At 47.7% G+C, this 22553-nt stretch overlaps 1 protein-coding gene across 2 annotated transcripts in view; it reads right to left on the reverse strand.

The window, feature by feature from the left end:
* grid2 (glutamate receptor, ionotropic, delta 2) overlaps nt 1-22553 on the reverse strand; it is a 301989-nt gene that overhangs the window by 39091 nt on the left and 240345 nt on the right. For both annotated transcript variants that reach the window (XR_007388201.1, XM_049002892.1), the window contains exons 12-13: nt 9329-9467; nt 5921-6116 (exon numbers count right to left, since the gene is read on the reverse strand). Coding sequence is in view for 1 of the 2 variants with exons in the window: in XM_049002892.1 (XP_048858849.1) it covers nt 5921-6116; nt 9329-9467 (335 nt within the window). In the remaining variant the exon portion in view is untranslated. The remainder of the gene's footprint in view (nt 1-5920; nt 6117-9328; nt 9468-22553) is intronic.

Genomic DNA, 22553 nt, shown 5'->3' on the forward strand with positions numbered 1-22553 from the left:
GAAACTAATCCCTGTTACGCCATTTTAGAGAAGCTGAGGAACTGTGAGGATGCTGCTCTGTCACCACAGGGGGCGCTGTGGCTCAGAGACACCTGCAGCTCACTGCCCCTTTACGAGCCCTGTGCGAGGTCACGGCATGAGCAAAGTGGTGGAGGACAATTTCGGGCGGGGGGAGGGTGGGGGGGGGTTGCAGAGAGCAGTGACGGCAGCCGCCTGTAAGAGTCTGCCGCCCACGCTGAGATGGGAGAGATTACAGCGCTTCCAGGAGAGGGGTAATTGCCGTTTGGATGTTCTCAATTTTCATCCATTTTTGCTGTTAAATGATTTTATTTTTATAATTTCAAAGTTCTGTACAGCGGGTGTGAGGACTTGGAGGGGGGATACGGATTGACTCACTCTATCGCTCAGCACGGCGACGCGCATCTGACCTAACCCTCCCATCCACATTCTCCCCTAACACACTGGTACCCCACCCTCCACCTCCCATCCACATTCTACCCCAGCACACTGTTACCCCACCCTCTGCCTCCCATCCACATTCTGCCCCAGCACACTGTTACCCCACCCTCCACCTCCCATCCACATTCTCCCCTAACAAACACACTGTTACCCCACCCTCTCCCTCGCATCCACTTTCTGCCCCAACACACTGGTACCCCACCCTCCGCCTCCCATCCACATTCTACCCCAGCACATTGGTACCCCACCCTCTGCCTCCCATCCACATTCTGCCCCAGCACACTGTTACCCCACCCTCCTCCTCCCATCCACATTCTACCCCAGCACACTGGTACCCCACCCTCTGCCACCATCTACATTCTGCCTCAACTCAATGTTACCGCACCCTCCGCCTCCCATCCACATACTCCCCTAATGCACTGTTACCCCCACCCTCTTCCTCCCATCCACATTCTGCCCCAGCAGACTGTTACCCAGCCTTCCGCCCTCCGCCTCCCATCCACATTCTGCCCTGTGCCCTCACACAGCACCCTCCCCCCCAGCAAGTCTGGCAGTTGGAGAAGTGAATTACGCCTCTCGGTCTTAGATAAATGAATACCTAAGAAACCAACATCTCTCCCTGACACTGGATTCCGAGCAAATCAGAAACTATTTTTTTAACCAGAATTACTGTACAATGTTGATGTATGGCCAACAAAACACACAGCTCTAAACTGCATTCCAGTTTATATAAAAACACTGAAGTATATCCTATAAATTTGAATTATTTTATACTAATGGCACAGTAACGTACTGTTGAAGAAATGCCATATTTTTTTTTCAGCAACAAATGTAAACAGAAGTAAGGAATGTAACATCACTTTAGAAACTGTATGCAACAGTCTATCACGGGAGACTCCTCTATCCGTGCAGGAAGGAGGACTGCAGAGAGTGTCTCGGCCTTTACTGCGAGATGTGTGTCAGCCTCAGGTAGCAGAGAACGCCATAACGGCCGTCGTGACCTAATCCGTCATCTGTCTCTGAGCGAGGCCCATTTTTTTCCATCTCATTAGGTCTAATCGTGTAGACGGCAGTGTTTCCCCCCCACTGAGCCCCTATCAGGGCAGCCTTACAAATGTACCTACTGAACGCGAACATTACCACAAAGTCCCTGCTGCAGAATGTTAGAATTTTATGCTGCTTAACTGGGTTAAAATATCGGGTTCTTATCTGTTGCTCGGGGTGAGCCCGCTTGAACTTAGGAGGGATTTCAGTGTGCCGAATGTCTTGTGGGAGGTCAGGTGTCTCATGCTCCTCTCACACCCCGAGAGTAGCGGTGGGCAGGAAGGCCTTTGGACGATAGAACCCAGCCTGCAGGGTCCCACCTCCACGCAAATCAAAGTCGGAAGAGGAATTAGATGACAAAGGCAATTATGTGTCATGCTACAAAGCCGGGGATCCAGGATGTATAGCAAAGCGACGCTTCAAAGGCTCAGCGAGAAAACGAGCCATGCCTCAAAGAAAAAGGGTCTACGGGGAGGCCTCTGAGCACAGGTGATTGGCTAAGGCGGTCATGTGACCTCCCTCGCCGGAGAGATCATCTCATCGAGCCAAACAAGGTAGATCTGAAGGCGCATCCTGCCGCGTAAGGAATGTGGCATCCTGCAGCCCGTTTTGGGCTTTGCTCCCCTTCCTACGGCATGTGCAGAAGGACAATCGGCGCGAGGATGCCGAACCCTCATTGAAATGCTCCCCATCGTCCCCCCGCGACACTGTAGCACGTGACACAAACAGCATTAATGCACAGAGCACAGTAATGAACAAAATCATGGATAAAAAGCAAGCGAATAAGAGCACACGGGATGAGAGCGAGGAACTTGTCTGTTTTTCTTTCTTTATTTTTTATTAGTCCAACCATGCAGAAAGGTAGCTGTGAGGATCAGCCCCATTAGCCGCTCTGCCGTGGGACGTGTTTGCCATATAATGAAGTCTGAGGAGGTGACTGGGATCCATTTAGAGTGCGCATCTACACAGTGGTTTATTAGTGTGGCTGATCGTGCTCGCCCCTCCCTCGCCTTCCACTCTCCCTTCGCAGGATCTTCGCTGAGCCCCTAAGCCATCTCGGGCACTGGCACAAGCCAGAGAAGTACGTAACGAGAGAAAAACGTCAATGAAAAAACAGACATGTCAGCAGATTTTCCGGCTGAGGCAAGGGCGCCAGCATCATTAAGATGGAGCCATCTTTGCGGCCTGGGCAAGAGGTCGGGAATGACCAAGGAGGTCCTGGAAGCACACCAAGCCATTGCTCAGTGCTGTGAGCGAGGCAGGCTGTCATGATTAGACCTGCATGCATTATGGAAGTTCTCATAAATGTCCACCAGGGCCAAAGATCCAGGAACTGAGGAGGTCCTGGAAGGTAACTGATAATTGTCAAATTACGGCGGACAAAACGTGCAGCTGACAGACACCAGGAACTGCACGAAGAGGAACCGCCCCATTCCAGAGCCCCTGGAGCAGGTTCAAGCGGGGTGGGTCTGGTCCACACCTAGAGTAGGAGATGTTTATCAGCACGCTGAGCTGTCTAGCTGGCTCTGGAGGGTCCACAGGTATGTCGGTTGGAAGGATCTGTGTGGAACAGCTGCACCCGTGCGTCCCCTCCGCCTTCCCAGGAACACGATGGGTGCTTCTCAATATCGAGAACATAAAGATTTTTCTTGTGGGCTTTGCAAGACCGGTTTTGCTAACTTGCCTCCCAAGAATGAACTTGAGGCCCAGTGAATCATGGCATTAGTCTTGTTAGGCGAGGATGTAACTGATTCATCCTTGATATTTGCGGCGAGGTAAGAACGACATCCGGGGAGTTTTACTGCCACACGCACACACACAACTTAACGCCGTTCCTTCTGCTGTCCCGCATGTTCTTCTGAAGATCTGACTGCTGCTGAGGGAAGAGCACGCCCTCCACTGCAGTCTCCCTGCACATCTGACGGCTGCGGACATTCGCACACGATCCTCATACCCAGAATCCCCCTGCCTGCCTGCCTGAAGCACATCCTGCTTCATTCTGACAGAGGTCACGCCAAGATAGCAGAGCGCCTACGACCGGCGGTACTGCGTGGCGTCCGCGGTTTGCCATGTTTACAAGGCTGCACTGGGATGGGGAGCTCGCCATCTGTCTATTAGCTGCGGAACGACAGCAACGGCAAAACTGGATCCACCGGGTCCTTAATCAGAAGGAAACTCCAGATTTATCTTTATTTCATGATTGTTCTTATCTTCCACGCGTCTTGTACGTCAGGAACATATTTCCCGATGCCTCTTAAAGAACGATAAGGGTGACAAAACCAATGTGGCAAGTCGGCCGGCATCCCGCTAAAACGATTCCGATCTGCAGCAGGGAGAAAATCCATTTTCTTTCATTGCGATTTTTGTGGCTGTTATCGATTAAAACGTGGCCACAAAGCAAAACACTGACCGTGGACCACAAATATGGTGGTGACCACATACTGACAGGAGGAGAGAGCATGTACACAGCAAGAGGTAAGTACAGACCAGAAGGCCCTGACACACTCACTGACAGGCACAGACAGCTGAATGTATTGTTCGCTGTGTCTGGAGACTGTTGTGCAAGATCCTTCTCACATATTTTGAAGACTGGGCAAAAAGAGCCAGATAGGATTTGTTTTTCAGTTTTGGCCACTAGAGGTGCTCTTTCATTCCTTTGAGAGTTTGGGGAAAAGGTTTGGCACGCTCATGTGTTTAACACAATGTTTAACATCGTACAGGAGTCACCACGAACGAGGACTTATTAGGAGGTACAATTACACATTCTGCCATAATTACGCCCTCGGAAAGAGATATGGGCACAAACAGAGCATTTGCAGATTTTAAAGTCCTGTAATTGCAGGGTTTGTACTGATTTAAATTCAAAAATTAAAAAAAAAAAAAAAAACAAATAAAAAAACTGCCGCGTTAATAAATCTATAGGGTTATCACATCGCTAGGAGATTATTACTTATCTAATTAGTACATTTTAATTATGCTGTAATTTGTTGATGCATGCTAATTACTAGGTAATTCACGCAATGTTTCTGAATGTGTGCTTAGGGTTCTTCCATAATTAGCACTCAGCTGATTAAGAAGACTTTATGACAGAAGGTTCACTGAGGACAAAATAAAGTTTCAGGCGTGACCATGTTCCACAGCTCAGGCATTATGCACAAAAGTTCATTTTACCATTATGAAGGGGAAGGTTAATAGTAGTTAACAACTGATAACAGGTGTGATGAAGTCTGCGTGTGTGCGTGAGTGTGCAAGTGTGTGTGTGCGTGAGTGTGCAAGTGTGTGTGTGCTGTCAGAGAGGAAGCACTGATGAAGGGAATGAGTCAGAGTGACACCCCCAGGTCATGTGCCTCCCACTGCCCTGTGTCACACGTAGGCGCATCAGAGGGATCCCATCTGATTGGCTTGTTCATCTGTATTCCCCGCCCCTCTCGACCTGGCCACTCGGACTGCACAAACATTAGTAACAGCACCATGGACGGAACCGAAAGCTGTTAACGGGAGTCGCTGGCTAATTACGCATGAAGAATCAACACAAACCCATTTCATGGCACACAGATTTTCCGCCCCGGTGCAGCGGGGATCGATAATTGTGGGAGGATTCGGGAGAATCAAATTGATTTTAAGTTCACTCAAGTTCAAAAGTTGCTAATAATCAGTAAACCTTGGTGAAGTAAGAATCAGAGAATCGGCCTGCCCTCCCCTGCCACTGAAAGTGTGTCCAGTTGGCGTACAGATCAGAAAGTGGCTGGCAGAGAAACACCAGATAGGAACAGCTACCTTCATCACACTTTCAGGTTCACACTGTGACCGCTAACACAATGTATCAGGGTCTCCCTTCAGAATAGGGTGGGGGGGGGTCTGTCTGCCCATTGGCTCTCCGACTGGCCATCAGATCACCTGAGATGAGCTGCCTTGCAGAGGAGAGCTCATCTAAAGGACGTGTGCATCAGATGAATGTCTCATTGCTGTCATTATCACTGTCACTGTCACAACCAGCAGAGGTCAGTTCTCTAATAACACAAATAAAACATTCACGACATACTTGGAATAAACTTCTGAATGTGATGGCAGATGCATGTAATGTGTGAGCCGTACTCGATGAATGCCTTTCGGCCTTGGTTCATTTGACGAATCAGAGCGAGTAGGCGGTACTTCAAGCCCCAATCAGTTAATTGACCAATCAGCATGAGTGGGCGGTACTCGTTAAATACCTTAAAGCCCCAGTTTAATTGACCAATAAGTATGAGTGGGCGGGTACTGGTTAAATACCTTACAGCCCCAATTTAATTGAGCAATCAGCGGGTTTTACCTAGTGAATTCTTTCTAAACCATACTCTTCTAAATCATATTGAAGGGGCATCTAATGAAGGCTTTCCAAACCACATCCAACTGGCCAATGAGAGTGAGTGGGAGGTACCTTGCGAATGCCATCCCTGGACTCCTCCACGTTGTTGTCGGCGCCACCGGTGTGGTTGATCATGCGCCACATCTGTGAGTACATGGGATCCCTCTCGAAGGGGTTCATGCCCTTGCTGCGCACCTGGTCATACACGGCCGAGTCCAGCACCGTGCCGTATGGCAGGTCAGTCTGTTTGGACAGGTCCTGAAGAGACCTGCAGGGGGAGACAGAGAGCACATCAGCGCCTTCATCTCCATCTCAGCCAGCTGGCTTCTCAAGTATATTGCCTGGATCTTCAGTAGTTTCAGTAATGTACACATAATTGGTACATTATAAGGAAATATATGGATGTTTATATAAAGTCAATTAAACATTGTATTTGTATATTATTGCATTTCCCCCCCCCCCAAATTAGTGTGAACGTCTTATTTTATTGTGGTATTTCATTCCAAAATTGTTTTACACTTCAGGACAAAAAAAAAAACAATAGGCAAGGACAATGAATTTAAACAGCAATAAAGAACGTAATGAGAGAGAGACTAAAAGCGAGTGACCAAAAGAGAGAGAGAATAAGAGAGAGTGCAGAGAAGAGTGTGAGAGAGATCGATGGCTTCTGTGCACCATTACTGGCGCAGACAATAGGCAGCCGGCATATAACCAAACTCCAGTGAACTGCAGACAGTCTCACTGGCCATGAGACAACGGCACCGAGTGAGGGAGTGAGTGAACTGGCAGGCCCCTCTGTCCCTTAATATTAACACACACACACACACACACACACAGACACACACACACACACACAGACACACACATACACACATACACATTCACAGACGCTCGCATGACCATCAGTCAAGTGCTACCCAGTCTAAGACAAACGATCCTTGAAGTGATTTTTTTTAAGCAAATAAAGGCAAAATTAAATAATGTATTACAGGTGAAGCTGCCAGCAGTCTGTGCTTTTATATGATCATCGTCTCCTGGGAAATTAAGGTATTTTAATTACAATGGAACGGTTTGATAAACTCTCAAACATTCCCCATTTAGATCAGTAATATCAAACCATTACAGAAACTAATTACTGTTTGTTTGTCAAACTGCCAAAGCATAAACAAAGAGACAAAGAGAGAGAGCGTGAGGAAGGACAGCGACATTGTCAGACACATCCCAGAAAACAGGTTGGGGTGTTTGCTGTCAAACATATGAAAGACAGCTTCATATTCCTCGAAAGATGGACAGGAGAGTGAAAACCACCAAGACAAGCTGGTTTATCCTTTAATGTGGCTGCAGATATCTCAGTGCCACACAGCCGGGGCTGAACTCCGCATTCCGAAGTCTGGGGCCTCCAGGACAGAGCGTCCCGTTGCACTGTGGAGATCCAGGCCAGCTTCCCGGGAAGACCCTTTACCGACTCTGCATCTCTGGCGTTCCCACGTGCCGCCGCTTCCACAGATGAAGATCAGCCACATCTGTCTAACCTGGTACGGTCTCTCTCCCTTCTCTGCCAGGATCCACCTCAAGCTCCCCAAACCTCAGAGAGATTACGCCAGCGGACATCTGGTCACCGTGGACCCAGCCTCCCTGGAAGAGTTAGGCCCCACCTCCCAGGCAAGGTTTCCTCAGGAGGCTGAACGAGCTGCTAGTAACGAGGGCGGGGGTGCAGCTTGTTCATATGCGTGGCTGCGGGGAACAGATCTGCATATGACATATCTCATATTCGCATGCCAAGGCCACCCACATATTTGCGAAGGCCCCATATTTTGCATATATATAACTTTGAGGGCTTTTGCTGTGACTCTCTGGGATCCCTTTAACCTTCACATTCAAACTCCCAGGTAACATGTCGCTCATATTTTCCTGACTGGCTGGATACCCACAATGCATTTCACCATATTAACAGAATATGGAAATTTTGGAATCCTTCTGCGCAGACATAGCTTTGAGTGAGTCACTGATTCTAAACGGACAATCCTGGAGTTATGGCCTACCTGACCTGGCCGTGAGGTACCTGCTTGGCGCAAATTTGGCTTCGTTTGGGATTCTGTGGGAGAGATCAGGTCTGGCTATGGAGCTGCTCCTGCGTCTGGGCGTGACAGTTAGGGAGCATGGAGAGTGGGGCTGAATCAGGAGTGTCCCGTCTGGGCTGACTCAGAGCTGTGAAAGGCTGTACGGCTTTAAACCAGCTTCTCTCAAGCTGGCCAAGGTGCTGGGCTAAGCCTGACGGAAGGCAGGCCCTCTGCTCTCAGGGTGTGTCTCCAGGCAGAGAAGCAGGCTTCGTGGGGAGCTGCTTGGCCTCAGACGCACACGCTGATGATTACAGCTTACAGTACATCACATCACAGAGCATCTAACTGCAGGATCCCGGCTTACCCCCCCCCCCGGTGCATTCCTCCATAAATCTTGCAGGATTTTCCAGAACGAAGCAGCATGCTGCCTCCTATTTAATTCAACAGGCCCCTGGGTGTGGAGTTTAGGCTCTAATTATTGCAGTAATGACCCCAGACGCGCCCACACATTAAAGATAATGCATTGAAATATATGAAAATCCTAATTAGCTCCACAGAAGTAGAACCAAGCAGTCGAGGCAGGAGTCACTAATGAAATCTAACGCCACAAAAAGACAAACAAACATAAAATATGGGCTTGTATTATCCCTGGAAAGGCTGATTCCTCCTCAATCCATGACAAGAGATATTCGACAACCACAATTAACTACGTCACTGCTGGGCATGTGGAATTGGATTACCCTGGTTATACTGGAGATATATGAGTTTTTCTGGGGACAAGAGGCAAGTTAATGACTCAAATCTGCGAACTGCAAAAACACACACACACACACACACACGTAACCGCACCTTCGACATCTACTGCAGAGCTGCGCTGCTTTCAGAATGCAGGCTGCCCCCGGCTTCATGCGGACACTGCGGGACTCTTTACAATCCTGAGATGCCCCAGTGTTTGTGCGCAGGGGCGTGAGGCAGGGAAGGAGACTGAGGCACGATTACTGCAGTCAAACAGCAGTGATTATGACGATCCCCAAAAACAAATCTCTGTCAGTAACCCTTCGCTTGAACAGAACAAGAAGATCTTTATACTTTCCAGGGTTTTCTTTATATTTTCTGAGGCAAAGCGCATCTAGAACCTTCCGTGACTTCGCAGACCGAAGGCCTTTCTCTCCTTCCACACCGAGCCCGACCTCCTCTCTCCTCCTTTATGAGTTCTGACTCCTCATTTTCTTATCATCTGCTGTGAGTTATATCCCCCTTTTACGCTTTTATGCCGCGGCGGAAGAGAGAGAATGAATCTCAGAAGTAAGATGAAAATAAAAACAGACTAATAATAACAGGCGATCGCATTTAAAAATGTCCTTCGGGGGGGGGGGATGGGCGAACGGGGAGGCCACGGGTGGGGAGAGCGGCCACTTACTGGATGGAGTTCTCGATGCGCGTGATGGTGAGGAAGGCAGCCAGGTTGGCGGTGTAGGAGGAGATGACGATGAGGGCGAAGAGCCACCATATGCCCATCATCATGCGCGTGGCCAGCGTGGTGTAGGGAACCTCACCGCCTAGGGGGTCAGAGGAGAACACGGCTTCACTCTCCACACTTTGCTGTGGCAAAAATCTCGTCATGATCCACTCTGACGGATCAACCAGCTTTAAGCAAAGTCACTCATTAATGTGTATAAACTGTTACCACTATAGAAAAGCTTGTTTGCTAAGGCTTGAGCAGAAGGTTTACTCACCAGATGTTCATGCATCTCCACACACATACATGCACACACAGATCATTGTGGGGACTCTCCCACTAAACCAGAAGTCACCAAAGACAATACAAGACTTTTGGCATTTTTAGTTCTTTAATTGCAATCACAGATTTTTATAAAACTGAGGTTATACAAATGGGGACCTGAAAAATGGCCCCAAAAGTAAGGAAGTTTCATGTTTTTCCCCAAATACGACGTATGCAAACCCACCCACACACGATCACACACACGCACATGCACGCGCATGCAGGGTATACCTATCCTTATGGGACCAGCTCATTCACGTCTATGGGAAAAATGCTAACGCTAACTATAACAACCTTGCCCTAATCATAACTATAAGTAACCAAGCAAAATTACCAACCAAGCAACCAAGTAAGAGTTTTTGCATTTTTAGTTTTTTCATAGCAGTCACTGATTTTTATAAAATAGAGTTTCCCCTTATGGGGACCAGGAAACCAGTCCCCATAAGGGAAAAAAAACGGATATTTATCACGTTATGGGGCCATTGTGTTCCCATAAGGATAGGTATACCCGCTCTCACACACACACACACACACACACACACAGGCAGGGTGTTAAGGTACTGACTGATGACACCCTCGCTTTTCCAAGAAAACTGATTATTGCATATAAACCAAAATGCACCTAAATGCACCTAATGTCCTGATCAGATCATCTGTTCTTGTTAAGTCTAACTAGGGATGGTATGTGGCCCAGTGGGTTAGGATGCTGGGCCTATGCTCGGAAGGTTTCTGGTTCAGTTCCCAGGGCTGGCAAAATGATGTCACAATTAGGCGCCTCAAGCAAGATCCTTAGTTCTCAGTTGCCGCGGGGATTGTTTGACCTCACTGCTTTGGATAAACGCACCTACGAATCATTGTCATATATAAATAATTCTGCAAATAAGTGTCGGCATAAAATCTTTCCATACATTTGCGCACGTTTGTTTTTGTCCACTTCCATATTTTTAACCACCCACATGAAAATTTGATGTCCACAAGGCCCTTAATTTGATTCAGATCTCCTTATGACGCCGTTTATAAACCTCTGCGAAGCACTCCAGGATTACTGTCACGGGAAGGGAGCTATATAAATATCCATCCCACTGAACATAAACCTTGCGTGGACTTGAGAAGTTTATGCATCTTCTGTGTTTTGAAAGCAGTGAAATTTCGATCCTGTTTTAATACAGGATGCTGCCACCCATCCATGGCAGAGCAAAAGACTCTTGTTTGCTCTGCTCCCTCAAGCGAAATTACCCCACATCTCCATTCCAACGGCGAGCGGGAAAACGACGCTGGCCATGGTGATACCGAGCAGCAGTCTGGTGATGGATGGGACGCGTTAGGGGCCTCCCCATCCGCTCCGAGCTCTGCCGAAAATGGCTCCATCCATCCTCCTTTCTTGAAGATCATTGTGTTCTTACGTGTAATAAATGCCAGAGATTTCAATCCCTTCGGCGGTGAGACTCAATAAAGAGCCCGAGAGTGCCATCTCGGACGCCTGCCCCCCCCCCGGGTTTATCCGTCTCGCGGGGAGTCGTCACCTTACGACGGTACGGGCTGAGCAGACTGTGCGGGGGACGCAGCTGGCGGTCGCACCGTGGTCACCCGACACCTGGCCGGCAACGGGAATCCGTGGCAGATTTACATGTTTCTAAGCGAAATGCGACCTAAGCGATCTCCCCCATTTCCGTCGTTATTACGTGCAGAAGAAAAGCGGAAGGATTGTTTCCCATTAGGAAACTGCAGACGTGAAAATAAAAGGAGCCGTCTCACACACTCGGAGCTTACCCCACCAAAGAGAGAAACCTCCCCAGGAGAGAGGCATCTCCGTCTCACACACCTCCGACAAACATTCAAAAGCTACCCGAAGCACACAAAAAAAAACACTGATTTCATAGTTATTCCCAACGCACTTACAAACACTATTTCGAGGCTCTGTCATTAGCCTGGGTAAAGCCCAGCCGAGCAGCAAACTATCAGCCTGCAAAAACATTAATCGAGATCGGCGAAAAAAAAAGGCAATTTTGGAATAAGAGAGGTCGCTGCCTCTAAGGGGCTACGCGATGGGGTCGCGATAGTAACAAGACGGAGCAGAAACAACAGACTTTATATCGCATTTTCTCTCAATCTCCACCTGATGAGAAGCTAGGCCTGTTTATAGATACTCACCACACGCCAGCAAGCCACATCGATTGGGATTACCTCACACGTCTTAATAAACACATACACATCACACTCACACACAAATACTCGCCACAGACACGCAAATCTTGCACATGCTCCAAGCGGCTGAAGGCCAGCGCCAAGATCTAGGAATTTCATCTCGCTTGATGAGGGACCACGTGGATTTGGCTATGCAACGTTGGGCCTACTGATGTTGGGTTATAATTACTACATTAATCATACTACACTAAGGTGCAAAACCAAAAAATAATGTATCAGGAAGGCAGTAGTACCCTGACTGTTACATTAACTTCAATCAGGAACAACATCCGGTGATCATAAATCAGATTATTCCCGGTTTTCCAGGAATGGCTGGACTGCTCAGGTCCTGTGATCTGCAGAAGGGCAGCAAACCCAGAGAAGCTTTGTAAAGCGTGCAGCTGTTTAAAACGGGCTGCGCTGTACAGTCTCCGTGTGACTGCGTGACTGCAAAGCGTTTGACAAACAAACACGTTAAACTGCTAAGCAACAGATGGCTCTAACGTTAAGGCATGTTTACTCTGCTCTGCTGTTTACCCAAATGATCATGCCTGACGATTTCCCATATAATCTAAAAATGAAATTTAGAGACTTTGAGGAGACAGTCAAACATTAATAAACAAGGAGACCCCTCTGCCTGGTTGGGTCGATCCTTCAAATCCCTGGTGAAACTCGGAATACTTACAGGAGAGAACCAGCAAATACTGCTTCAAAGCTGCTGGTCCAGACCCCCTGAGTCTCAGGGTGTGGTCTGCACCTCCCCCTGGGCTGGTTTAGTCTATCTGGAATCACACTGGGATCCCATTCATATGACCCTACTCTTAAAAAACGTGGCTGAGTTACACATTATCGGCATTCCTTGATCCAAGCGAACTTGGGAGGATGTCCAATGAGAATGAAGGATGGGGGGGCATCCGTATTTTCAGCCTGCGAGAGAGCTGCGTATCTGATATAACCACCAGTGATATAAATGGGACTGGCTCCATGTGACTGGGTCTCTCTTCCGCATGGGTGGAGCTTATAAGGCGAGGAGAAATAAAAAGTGAATCTCTTCAGTCTCCCAGGTTACTCATGTAACGGATCAAACAGAAGTCGGCCGCTGCGTGACCTAAGCAGCTTTTTGGTGATTCAGCCACATCATGCGGGTTGGCAGGGGGGGCATTCAGGCAGCGAGCTGTGCGGTGGGGCGATGTACTCCGCGCAAAAACGCGTCAGGCCGTCCTGCTTATGCTCTTCAGGAAGCCCCGTGCGGAAGACAGGAAACGATCGGCTCTCCGTCATGTCGGCCAAGACACTTTCCCGTCTTAGCTGCGATGAAGCCATTTGGCGGCCCGTAAAAAGCAAATTAATTTTTTAGAGATAACCTGCATTTCAAAGATGGTATCAGGGCAAATCGATTTGAAAGGCATCCAGGGGCCTGTATCAGGTGCTCGGAGATTCACTTCACGCCCGACGGGGCGGGGGGGGGGGGGGGGGGGCAGCAGGCTCCTCTGTCTTGGGGCAGAATGTGTGCATCTGCTAAGTGGTGCTCCCAGGGGTCACAGGGCACTCACACACACACACACACACACACACACACACGCACACACACGCAAACAGACAGAGCCGATCCCCATGAGCAGAGTTGCGTGCAGACAGGACGTTGCTGGGGCGTTTAATGTAATCGGGGGGTTTCGTCGACATGTCTTAAATAAGCACCGCTGCAGGCGGCACGAGGACGCAGCCAGTTGAGAGCCGGATGAAGACGAGATGCCTTTGAACTTCAAAGGGCTTCCGACGGGCCCAGCGATACGACGTCTCACACGTGCAGCGCAGTGCTTGTTTCATGCAGACCCAATTAATAGGCCAAAGCCTGGGTGATAGAGTAAATAGCCGGCCTTCTTCAGACATTTATGGAGCTTCCCGCACGCCATTCCGTAGGGAGATTACTCTTATCCAACACAGGGAGTTGGCCCAGCGGATCCGCTCCCCTTTCCCACATTCCCGTATAATTGCAGCAAGAACTTTTTAAACGGATTATTGAGCTTTCCGCCTCCACACTGCCGGAACGGTCAGCGGCTTCCGACTGAAGATTATTTGGAACAAATCTTCCTCATGGTCACGAGAGGTGACCCATTTGCATGAAATTTGCATATGGTATAGCGCCCTCTGTCTGTACACAATTGTGTGACACCGCACTGACTGCAGAGAGGGAATTTAGAAGTGTAATATCCTGGTTGTGCAGAACGACGGCCTGGGAGTTATACAATGTGTATGGAAACAAGCGAAATTGTATGTGACCTTCTGTCACCCTCATCTATGAAATTTTAATAGTTAATGAGGTCTCTACTGTTTGGACTTAATCCTTTCTCAGACAAATGAATGAATGTAAGCATAAAGCACACTAGTGGGCTGGATGAAAGCAGACAGCATGCGGCTTTGTGTGTGTGTATGTGTGTATGCATGTGTGTGTGTGTGTTTGTGTGTGTGTGACCGGGGATACCTATCCTTATGGGGACACAATGTCCCCATAACGTGATAAATATCAGTTTTTTTTCAGGAAACCGGTCCCCATAAGGGAAAACACTATTTTATAAAAATTAGTGACTGCTATGAAAAAACTAAAAATGGCTTGGTTACTTATGGTTATGGTTAGGGCAGGGTGGGGGTTAAGGTTGTCATAGTTAGCGTTAGCATTTTGTGAATGAGTGGGCAGGTATGCTCTACATATGCGTGTGTGTGTGAATGTGTGTGTGTGTGTGTGTGTGTATGCGTGCATACAGGAAATCCCAGCCTTTCACTTCAGCCGCTCGAAGAGGATGTTTTTTTTTTGCGGTAACTGCAGGAGTGAAAATCGCGTCTGAGTGCCGGTGATGTGGACGGACAGCCGCAAAGGCCCCTCATCTCACACCGGAGTCCCAGGCGAGGCTGCTGCTTGCCAGTCTGGGGGGGGTAGATTTCTCATTACAGGTCCCTGTGGTCACATATGAGGGGGGGAGATAAACACCACAATGGCAGCCCGACTACCGGCACAAACTTATTTCCCTTCTGGCAACTTCAGCAAAATTTCCCCGCTGCCTCCAAAAGTTGCTGACGGGGCAAATTCTCCACGCTTGTTTGTTTGGCTACTTGGATTTTCATACCCAGTTCCTATTGATTTTCTTATATAAGCCAGGATTAATAACAATGAAAATGTGTAAAAAAGGGAGCCGACCAGCGTCGTCCCCAAAGCTGTTAGTCAGAAACCGTGTTTGTGCTTTTGGGATCCTCACAAGTTCACTCTCGGTGAACACAAGCTGTGTACCGCCATCCCTGTTTCCATGACGGCATGCACAATTATGCCCTCAAAGTAACTATTTCACAGTTTTGGTCTTTGCTCTTGGGGCGGCATGGCGGTGCAGTGGTTAGCATGGTGGTGCAGTGGTTAGCATGGTGGTGCAGTGGTTAGCATGGTGGTGCAGTGGTTAGCATGGTGGTGCAGTGGTTAGCACTGTTGCCTCAGACCTCTGGGACCCAGGTTTGAGTCTCCGCCTGGGTCACATGTGTGTGGAGTTTGCATGTTCTCCCCATGTCATCGTGGGGTTTCCTCCAGGTACTCCAGTTTCCCCCCACAGTCCAAAAACATGCTGAGGCTAATTGGAGTTACTAAATTGCCCGTAGGTGTGCATGCGTGACTGAATGGTGTGTGAGTGTGCCCTGCGAGTGGCTGGCCCCCCATCCTGGGTTGTTCCCTGCCTCGTGCCCATTGCTTCCGGGATAGGCTCCGGACTCCCCGCGACCCAGTAGGATAAGAGGTTTGGAAAATGGATGGATGGATGGATGGATGGATGGATGGGTCTTTGATCTTTGTTTTTTAGAAACCTACATCGCTGACCTATTAAATATAGCAGACAAACATGGAAGATCAAGGTCAAGCTTGTTCTTGTACCACGTGGATCCTGTAATCCTCAAAGAACGTCACGTGACCAAAGTACCGTCCGGCCTTCTCTCAACGGACCGACATCTTCTGGAAGCTATTTACTGCAGCTATATTCTTCGTATTTTTAGGATATTTGAAAGAGTATAATGACTGACCTGTATTTAGTCACTGTCTCCACTCTCCACAAATGATTTGGGATCAGCCTAAAGTCTCCTAACCATATCCTCAACTATCGTGTGCTAAATGATGGGGCCCACTATTTTGTATAGGCAATTAATATTTCATTTAAATCAGTCACTATTAGTTTTTCATATTCATTCTTATCCTGAGCTTTTCCAGCAGGGGGTGGGGGTAAGGGGATCTTGACGGAGCTGAGAATTAATTCCAGAAGGGTTTCGTGTTCCTTATGATTTCATTAGGACGTGCCACTCGTGTCAGTCACGCACATCACTGGCTAAATGAATACTAAAGAGCAGCAGCAGTTTGCACGGTTCCGGCAAGCAGGCAGTCAGGAACGCAGACGGGCGGGGAGACAGTAACAGGCACTGTGATGGGCACCTCAGCAAATGGGCTGAAATGAAACTAAAAAAGCAACACAATGCAGAATGGGAGAGAGTGGAATTAAGCCGTATAGAACGGAACAGAATGAAATGCAATGAAACGTTATGGAATCAAACAGTATGAAATGGAATAGAACCTTATAGAATGAAATAGCATGAAATAACATGGAATGAAACCTTAGAGAATGGAACCTTATGATATGGAATGGAACCTTAGAGAATGGAACCTTATGATATGGAATGGAACCTTAGAGAATGGAACCTTATGATATGGAATGGAACCTTAGAGAATGGAACCTTATGATATGGAATGGAACCTTAGAGAATGGAACCTTATGATATGGAATGGAACCTTGCAGAATGAAGCAGTATAAAACTAAAAGGAACAAAATCTTATGGAATGGGATAAAATGAAATGGAATGAAAATGAGCTGAATGAAAGAATGGAGCTGAATGAAACTAGAATAGAATAGAATAGAATAGAACTAAGTGAAATAGAACAGAATTAAGTGAAACAGAATAGAACAAAATAGAATAAAATGAAAGGGAATGAAACAATGGAATAAAATGTAACAGAAGCAGTAGGTCAATAGTAGTACAGTAGTACATTCCTATCAGACTGCAGTCAGCCCAAATTATGGGGTGGGACTTAGTCTAGCACTGTGAACTAGGTACTTAACCATAATAGCAACACTAAGTTAGCCTGCTGTGCAAATGGGTAAAAACTGGAAATTACTAAGCAATGTAAACTAGTACCAGTAGCAGAACCTATTCAGAACCTGATGGAAATGCTGCGACCCATATCACTTTAGCCAAAAAACGGCTGCTACCTTCATTGGCCAAAGTGGGAGGAGCCACAACTTGAACTTAACCTGTCTCCCGTAAACATTCAGTTCCAGCTCATTACTGGACTTCTGCTGAATCTGCCGGACAATTTCCTGTCTTAAATGGCTGCTTAATCCTCGGCCTGCAGTTGGCACACAGATTTCACCCTCGCTCTCAAATGACTCGTCTAATCATGCTGTGAAGACAATTCAATCATCTCTACGTGTAGAGCTTGGTGCTGGTGGTAGTGGAGGGGGGGGCAGCTTGGAAGGACTCTTTGCCTTAATTTCCAAGCTACAGCAACTGCTTATTACACTTAATCAAGCCAGTGATATGCTCAATCAGCAGATACACTCTTTAATGGAATACATTCACAGTTTTATGTACTGATCCTTGTAATGGATAATAATACACACTTCATATAAACGGAAGGATGATGCAGCCGGTTACCAGGCGGCTAAATAATAAATGAGTCATCTTTCGTCAAATGTTTTCCGTCTATTTACATGACCACACATTTCCAAAAAGGCAGGAGATGAAGGGCGTGAAGGTCGAGCGTCACTCGAGCACGCCGCACTTCCTGATGGTTTATGCTCAGGTTTCCAGCCGAGGGGGGCTGATGGGATTGAATGTGAGGCCCGTTGACAAGCTGGGATATGCACACGGGGCCTCGGGCTCCTCTCAGAGAAGCTCTGAAGATTAAAGCGACGGGCGATAAACACGTCCTGCGGTCCGCCTCCCCAGCTCTGTCTCTCTCCCCATCTCGTGGGTGTCACGCGTTAATGGGGCCGCGGGCCGAGTGACACGTGTGTCGGTGGGTACTGTGGATTCACGTGGGTGGCAGAGACCCATGCATTGGCCTCAAGGACAGGGAGCGGCCGGGGAAAGAGAGAGAGCGGCTCTTCCTGTCGCATCCAGCCTCTAAGATGACACAGCAAAACACCGTCTGCAGCCCATTACAGAGGGGGACCCTTCTGGGATGTAAGCTGCCAGCCTTTACACGGTCTCAGTATATTCACGCACGCACAGGATGGTATACCTAGCAATTAGCTATTAGCGTGATTACTGCGATGGCCTGGCTTGCCAAATCTGTTCAGCTGGCCGGCGTGACACTTTCAATTTCCGACAATACTGCACGCACATGCACACGCATTTACATGTACATGCATGGTTTTATTACCTTGTAAACAGTCAGTGGGGTTTGCAAACTACCTCAACGCTTTTCATATAGCTGATTTTAGGTTTATAATGGAATAACGTAGATTTGCCGTAAGACTTCTTGTGTGAGGATGAGAGTTCTATCGCCAGATGCATATAAGCTGGTGACCCAGGAAGGCCCAGTCTTACAGCTGACCTTGCTGGAGGTGCAGGCCTTATTGTTACCCCACTCCTGTTCTCCAACATATACGGCATCCACCTTTACATCCGTCTGTCTAGCTTCTGCCTTTGATTCACGACAGTGTGTGTCTCTGAGAGAGAGTGCATGAGTGTGACGGAGTGTGTTTGTGTTAATGCGCGTGAGAAAACGCATGTGTGAGTGTCTGTGTGTATGAGTATGTATAAGAGTGTATGTGTAGGTGTGTGTCTGTGTTTGTAAGTGTGTGTCATATATGTGTGTGAGGGAATGTGAGCGGTCCATGGGTATGGATGTGTGTTTGTGAGTCGATGCAGGTTGATCTGTGCAGTTGCATGAATGTAATGGACGTGTGTGTACTTGTGTGGATACGTGTGTGTGTGTGTGTGCACATACGCTGATACACAATCCTGCCTCACGGCGCCCCCTACAGCAGACCCAGAGCTCAGTGTGTATCAGGTGAATGGGAGACCTTTGGGAGGTGCTTCACCCTCCCGGTTGATGGGATTAAAGGGGGGGGGGCATGCCTCTCGCCCGGGGACCGCGGCTGCTGGGCCCTGTGTGACGGAGATAAGAGCCAGCAATTCACGGTGGGGGGGGCTTTGCTTTAACCAAGGAGGCTCAGCAAAACGTGCCATCTGTACTGGTAGACAGGAGGATGTCGATGCGAACAGCCGGGACCAGTATGTACAGTGTGGACGCTGTGGTGAGTGGGGGTGGGGGTAGGATGGAGGGAGGCAGCGAATAAGAAATGGCTACAGTGTATGTGTGGGTCAGTGTGTGTGTGTGCGTGTGTGTGTGTGTGTGTGAGAGAGAGAGAGAGAGAGAGAGAGAGAGAGAGAGAGAGAGAGAGAGGAGACAGTTTGTTTATACCACTTGTTACTTTTTAGCCTGTGGGGATATTTTTTTCGGTCCCCACAATGTAAACCACAATTTTATAAAAATCTGTGAATGTCATCAAAAAACCAAAAATACCAACAGACTTCAATTTTGTTTGGTTACTTATGGTTAAGGTTAGGGCTGGGGGGGTGGGTTACGTTTGTCATAGCTGGGGTTAGGGTTATGCCCACAGAAATCAATGGAGAGTCCCCACAATGATAGTAATATTGAACTGCGTGTGTGCTTGGGTGTGTTTGCATGTGTGTGTTTGTGTGCATCCGCCCCCAGTTGCTGGTTAAAAACAAGCCTCCGAAAAACTGGACTGACAGGTATGAAAGTTCTGCTAAAATGCGAAGGATGGGAAGTTACCGAGGTTCGTTACACCAAATCAGAGGTACATGAAGTATGAATGAAAACCAAACACCATCATCTCTGGCCCTGCGCTGACCTGAGCGCGTGTGGGGGGGGGGGAAGCGCGTCGAGCTACCCGACATATAACTGCCAGAGCGGCAAAAACAGATCTATCTGCGTAAGATGGCGAACAGGGGGGGGGCATGGTAAACATCCAGGATTCCACGGGGGATGTCGTAAGCGTTTCGGGCTGATTGTTTGATTCGGTAACTCACTCCACTCTCCTGTTCTACCTTAAAAATCGCCCAGTTGATCTTCTCTTTCACAGGAACACTAAGTGAATTTTTATAGCATTATTATGTAATTTTATTTATGCTGTGGAGGCATGTACTTAGATGTCATGTGAGAATGTTTATGCCTTAGTATGCCCGTCTACATACTAATAACGATTATCTGTGAATATTGTTATATAACCTAGACATGACATGCATGTTTGTAGAGTTTTTACAGCAGTATGGATGTGTTCATGTGATTGTTTCCTAGGTGAAAACATGACTGTGTTACGGCGAGCTGCATTTCACATAAAGGACAGCAGGGGGTGTGGTGGCTATGAACACGACTTGTAATCCAAAAGCTGCCCTGTCAAATCCCAGTGAATTAGAAACAAACCCACCCGTCGTTTAACAAATATCCAGAGCAGCAAACTGGGTTCAATCATGAAGATTCACAAGCTAGGTGATGCAGTGAGGCTCGTTAGTGTTTGCCCAACAAATTGCAGTACTAATAATCATAATTAGGATTTAAAGAAAATGAGTTGCAGCCAGGGATGTGTGCTATCATTACGGTTATGAGCTGCAATAGACTGAGAATAAGGCACGTTTGGCTAAATTCAGACGCACTGAATCACCGGCGCCTGATCTGTGTACGTTTAAAAAGGTCTGACTGAAGGACGTTTTGACAGCTGTGCGAAATGTCAAACAGAAAAGGTCAAGGGGTGAAGAACTCTTCCAGAGCTTCTCCTTACACATCCCCCTTTCTTTCCTGCTAATTCTTTCTCTCAGAGTCATTCACCTTGTCTCGCGTAACCTCTTGTCACTCCGATCATTTACAGCTCTTTTTTTTTTTTTTGCAAGAATGCACACCATCTCTGAAGTGTCAGATTTCTATTTGGGAGGGGAGTTTTCAGGTGACCCTGAAGCAATTATCCAAAACAAGACAAAGCCAATTTTGTCAACAAGCAGTAAAAAACCCCTGTGTCCAAATTCTCAGAGCCCTTCCTTTAATGTCCAGACCACAGGACCGAACGCTGACCGACGTCACCTCCACAAGGATAAAAACCTCCTATCACACAGCGACCCATCAGAACAGATGAACTTAAACAAACAGATTAACTTAAATCTGGAACTTTCTACAGAAATACTCCAATTCTTTATCTACTGTCCTGCTTTCTAAAAATCACAAAATGATCACCCTTAAAAAACCTGAATATTTTATTTGAAACCTGAAGACATCAAAGACTAAGAGAAGAAAGTGTTATGAGAAGAATAGAATGTCAGCAAAAACGAAAGCATAAAGGCTTAAATGAGCAGGCTGCACGGGCGCTGGGGGGTGGGCCGGTCCCGCCTGGCGGGGTCCTTGGAGAGTCATCTCATCTCCACGCCTTCTTGGCTTTGGGTTACGGCTCGCTTTGTGTCGGCCTCATGCAGATAAGCTCACGTTCCCTCCCAGGCGTCGTCGACGTCTGCCGACGGACGGCGCTTACGGAGGACCGCGACATCGGCCAGCCCATCAAGGACATTCGCTCTTTCATCGTAAAAGAGTTACAGCAATGCCTTCAGCTCCAATTCGGTGGGATTTTCGCTCTTTATTTTTTGCACTCTTTGCTAAACTAAAGCTCAGATGTTTCAGAGAGCTTCGCAGTCTCGGGCCTTTGGAGCGGAAAGGCTGTTCGGCGACCATGCTTGACTGCGGCGACGAAGCTGTACGCTGGGTTTGGTCTCAGCTGAAACTGGGCTGCAGGTGTTTGCTTCGGACTAAATGGGGGTTTTTACATTCAGTTTGTTTTTAGGTCTGTCTTCCCTTCCTGAATGAGTTCTGTGAAGATTCTGGAGCCCATTGACTGATGCATGTCATCTTCGAAATGAATATCACTATTGAAGCCATCACCCAGCCATCTATGAACCCCGTGGTCGCATCCCAGCCCAGTTCCTTAGCGAGGTGGAGCGGCCTGGTGTAAGTACAGGATTGGTTCGCCTTGCTGACGAGAACTGGGAGAGCCAGGAAATTCGGAAATCATGGCGCCCATCTGCTGACCTGTTTTCGGTGTCACCAGAAAGTACCTCACCCTTAATGGCCCACGTTTTCACTCCAAACTCCCCGCCTCGGTAATGAATCTCACGCAGACAGACGTCTTCATTCTGAAGTTACAGCAACACAAACAGAAGCCACTCTGCGTATTCCCTGGTGACTAGTTAGCATGCCTTTTTGTGTATATAAGCTGAATTTAGATTTGCCACAACAAAGGGTCTGAATCCCCATGAAATCAGCTTTCCCCATTTTTACTCGCCGCCTCTCTCTACTTCCTTCATTTTGAATGTATTTTATAATGAATATTGATCGCTTTGCCCTTCCCACCCTCCCTGTCACCACTCACAGGTTTCTACTCCTAAAAACCTTCAGCTCTTAATTACTTTATTTTGAACCCGCCCGACCTGGCTGATTAATCAGGGGCTGATTAAAATGTGTCGCATCAAAAAACATTGAGTTTCTGCTTCAGTATTAAAACAGCGCAGGGGTCTGGATACTTATGAA

This window comes from Brienomyrus brachyistius, chromosome 2 (genome assembly GCF_023856365.1).
Source record: "Brienomyrus brachyistius isolate T26 chromosome 2, BBRACH_0.4, whole genome shotgun sequence".
Lineage (NCBI taxonomy): Eukaryota > Metazoa > Chordata > Actinopteri > Osteoglossiformes > Mormyridae > Brienomyrus > Brienomyrus brachyistius.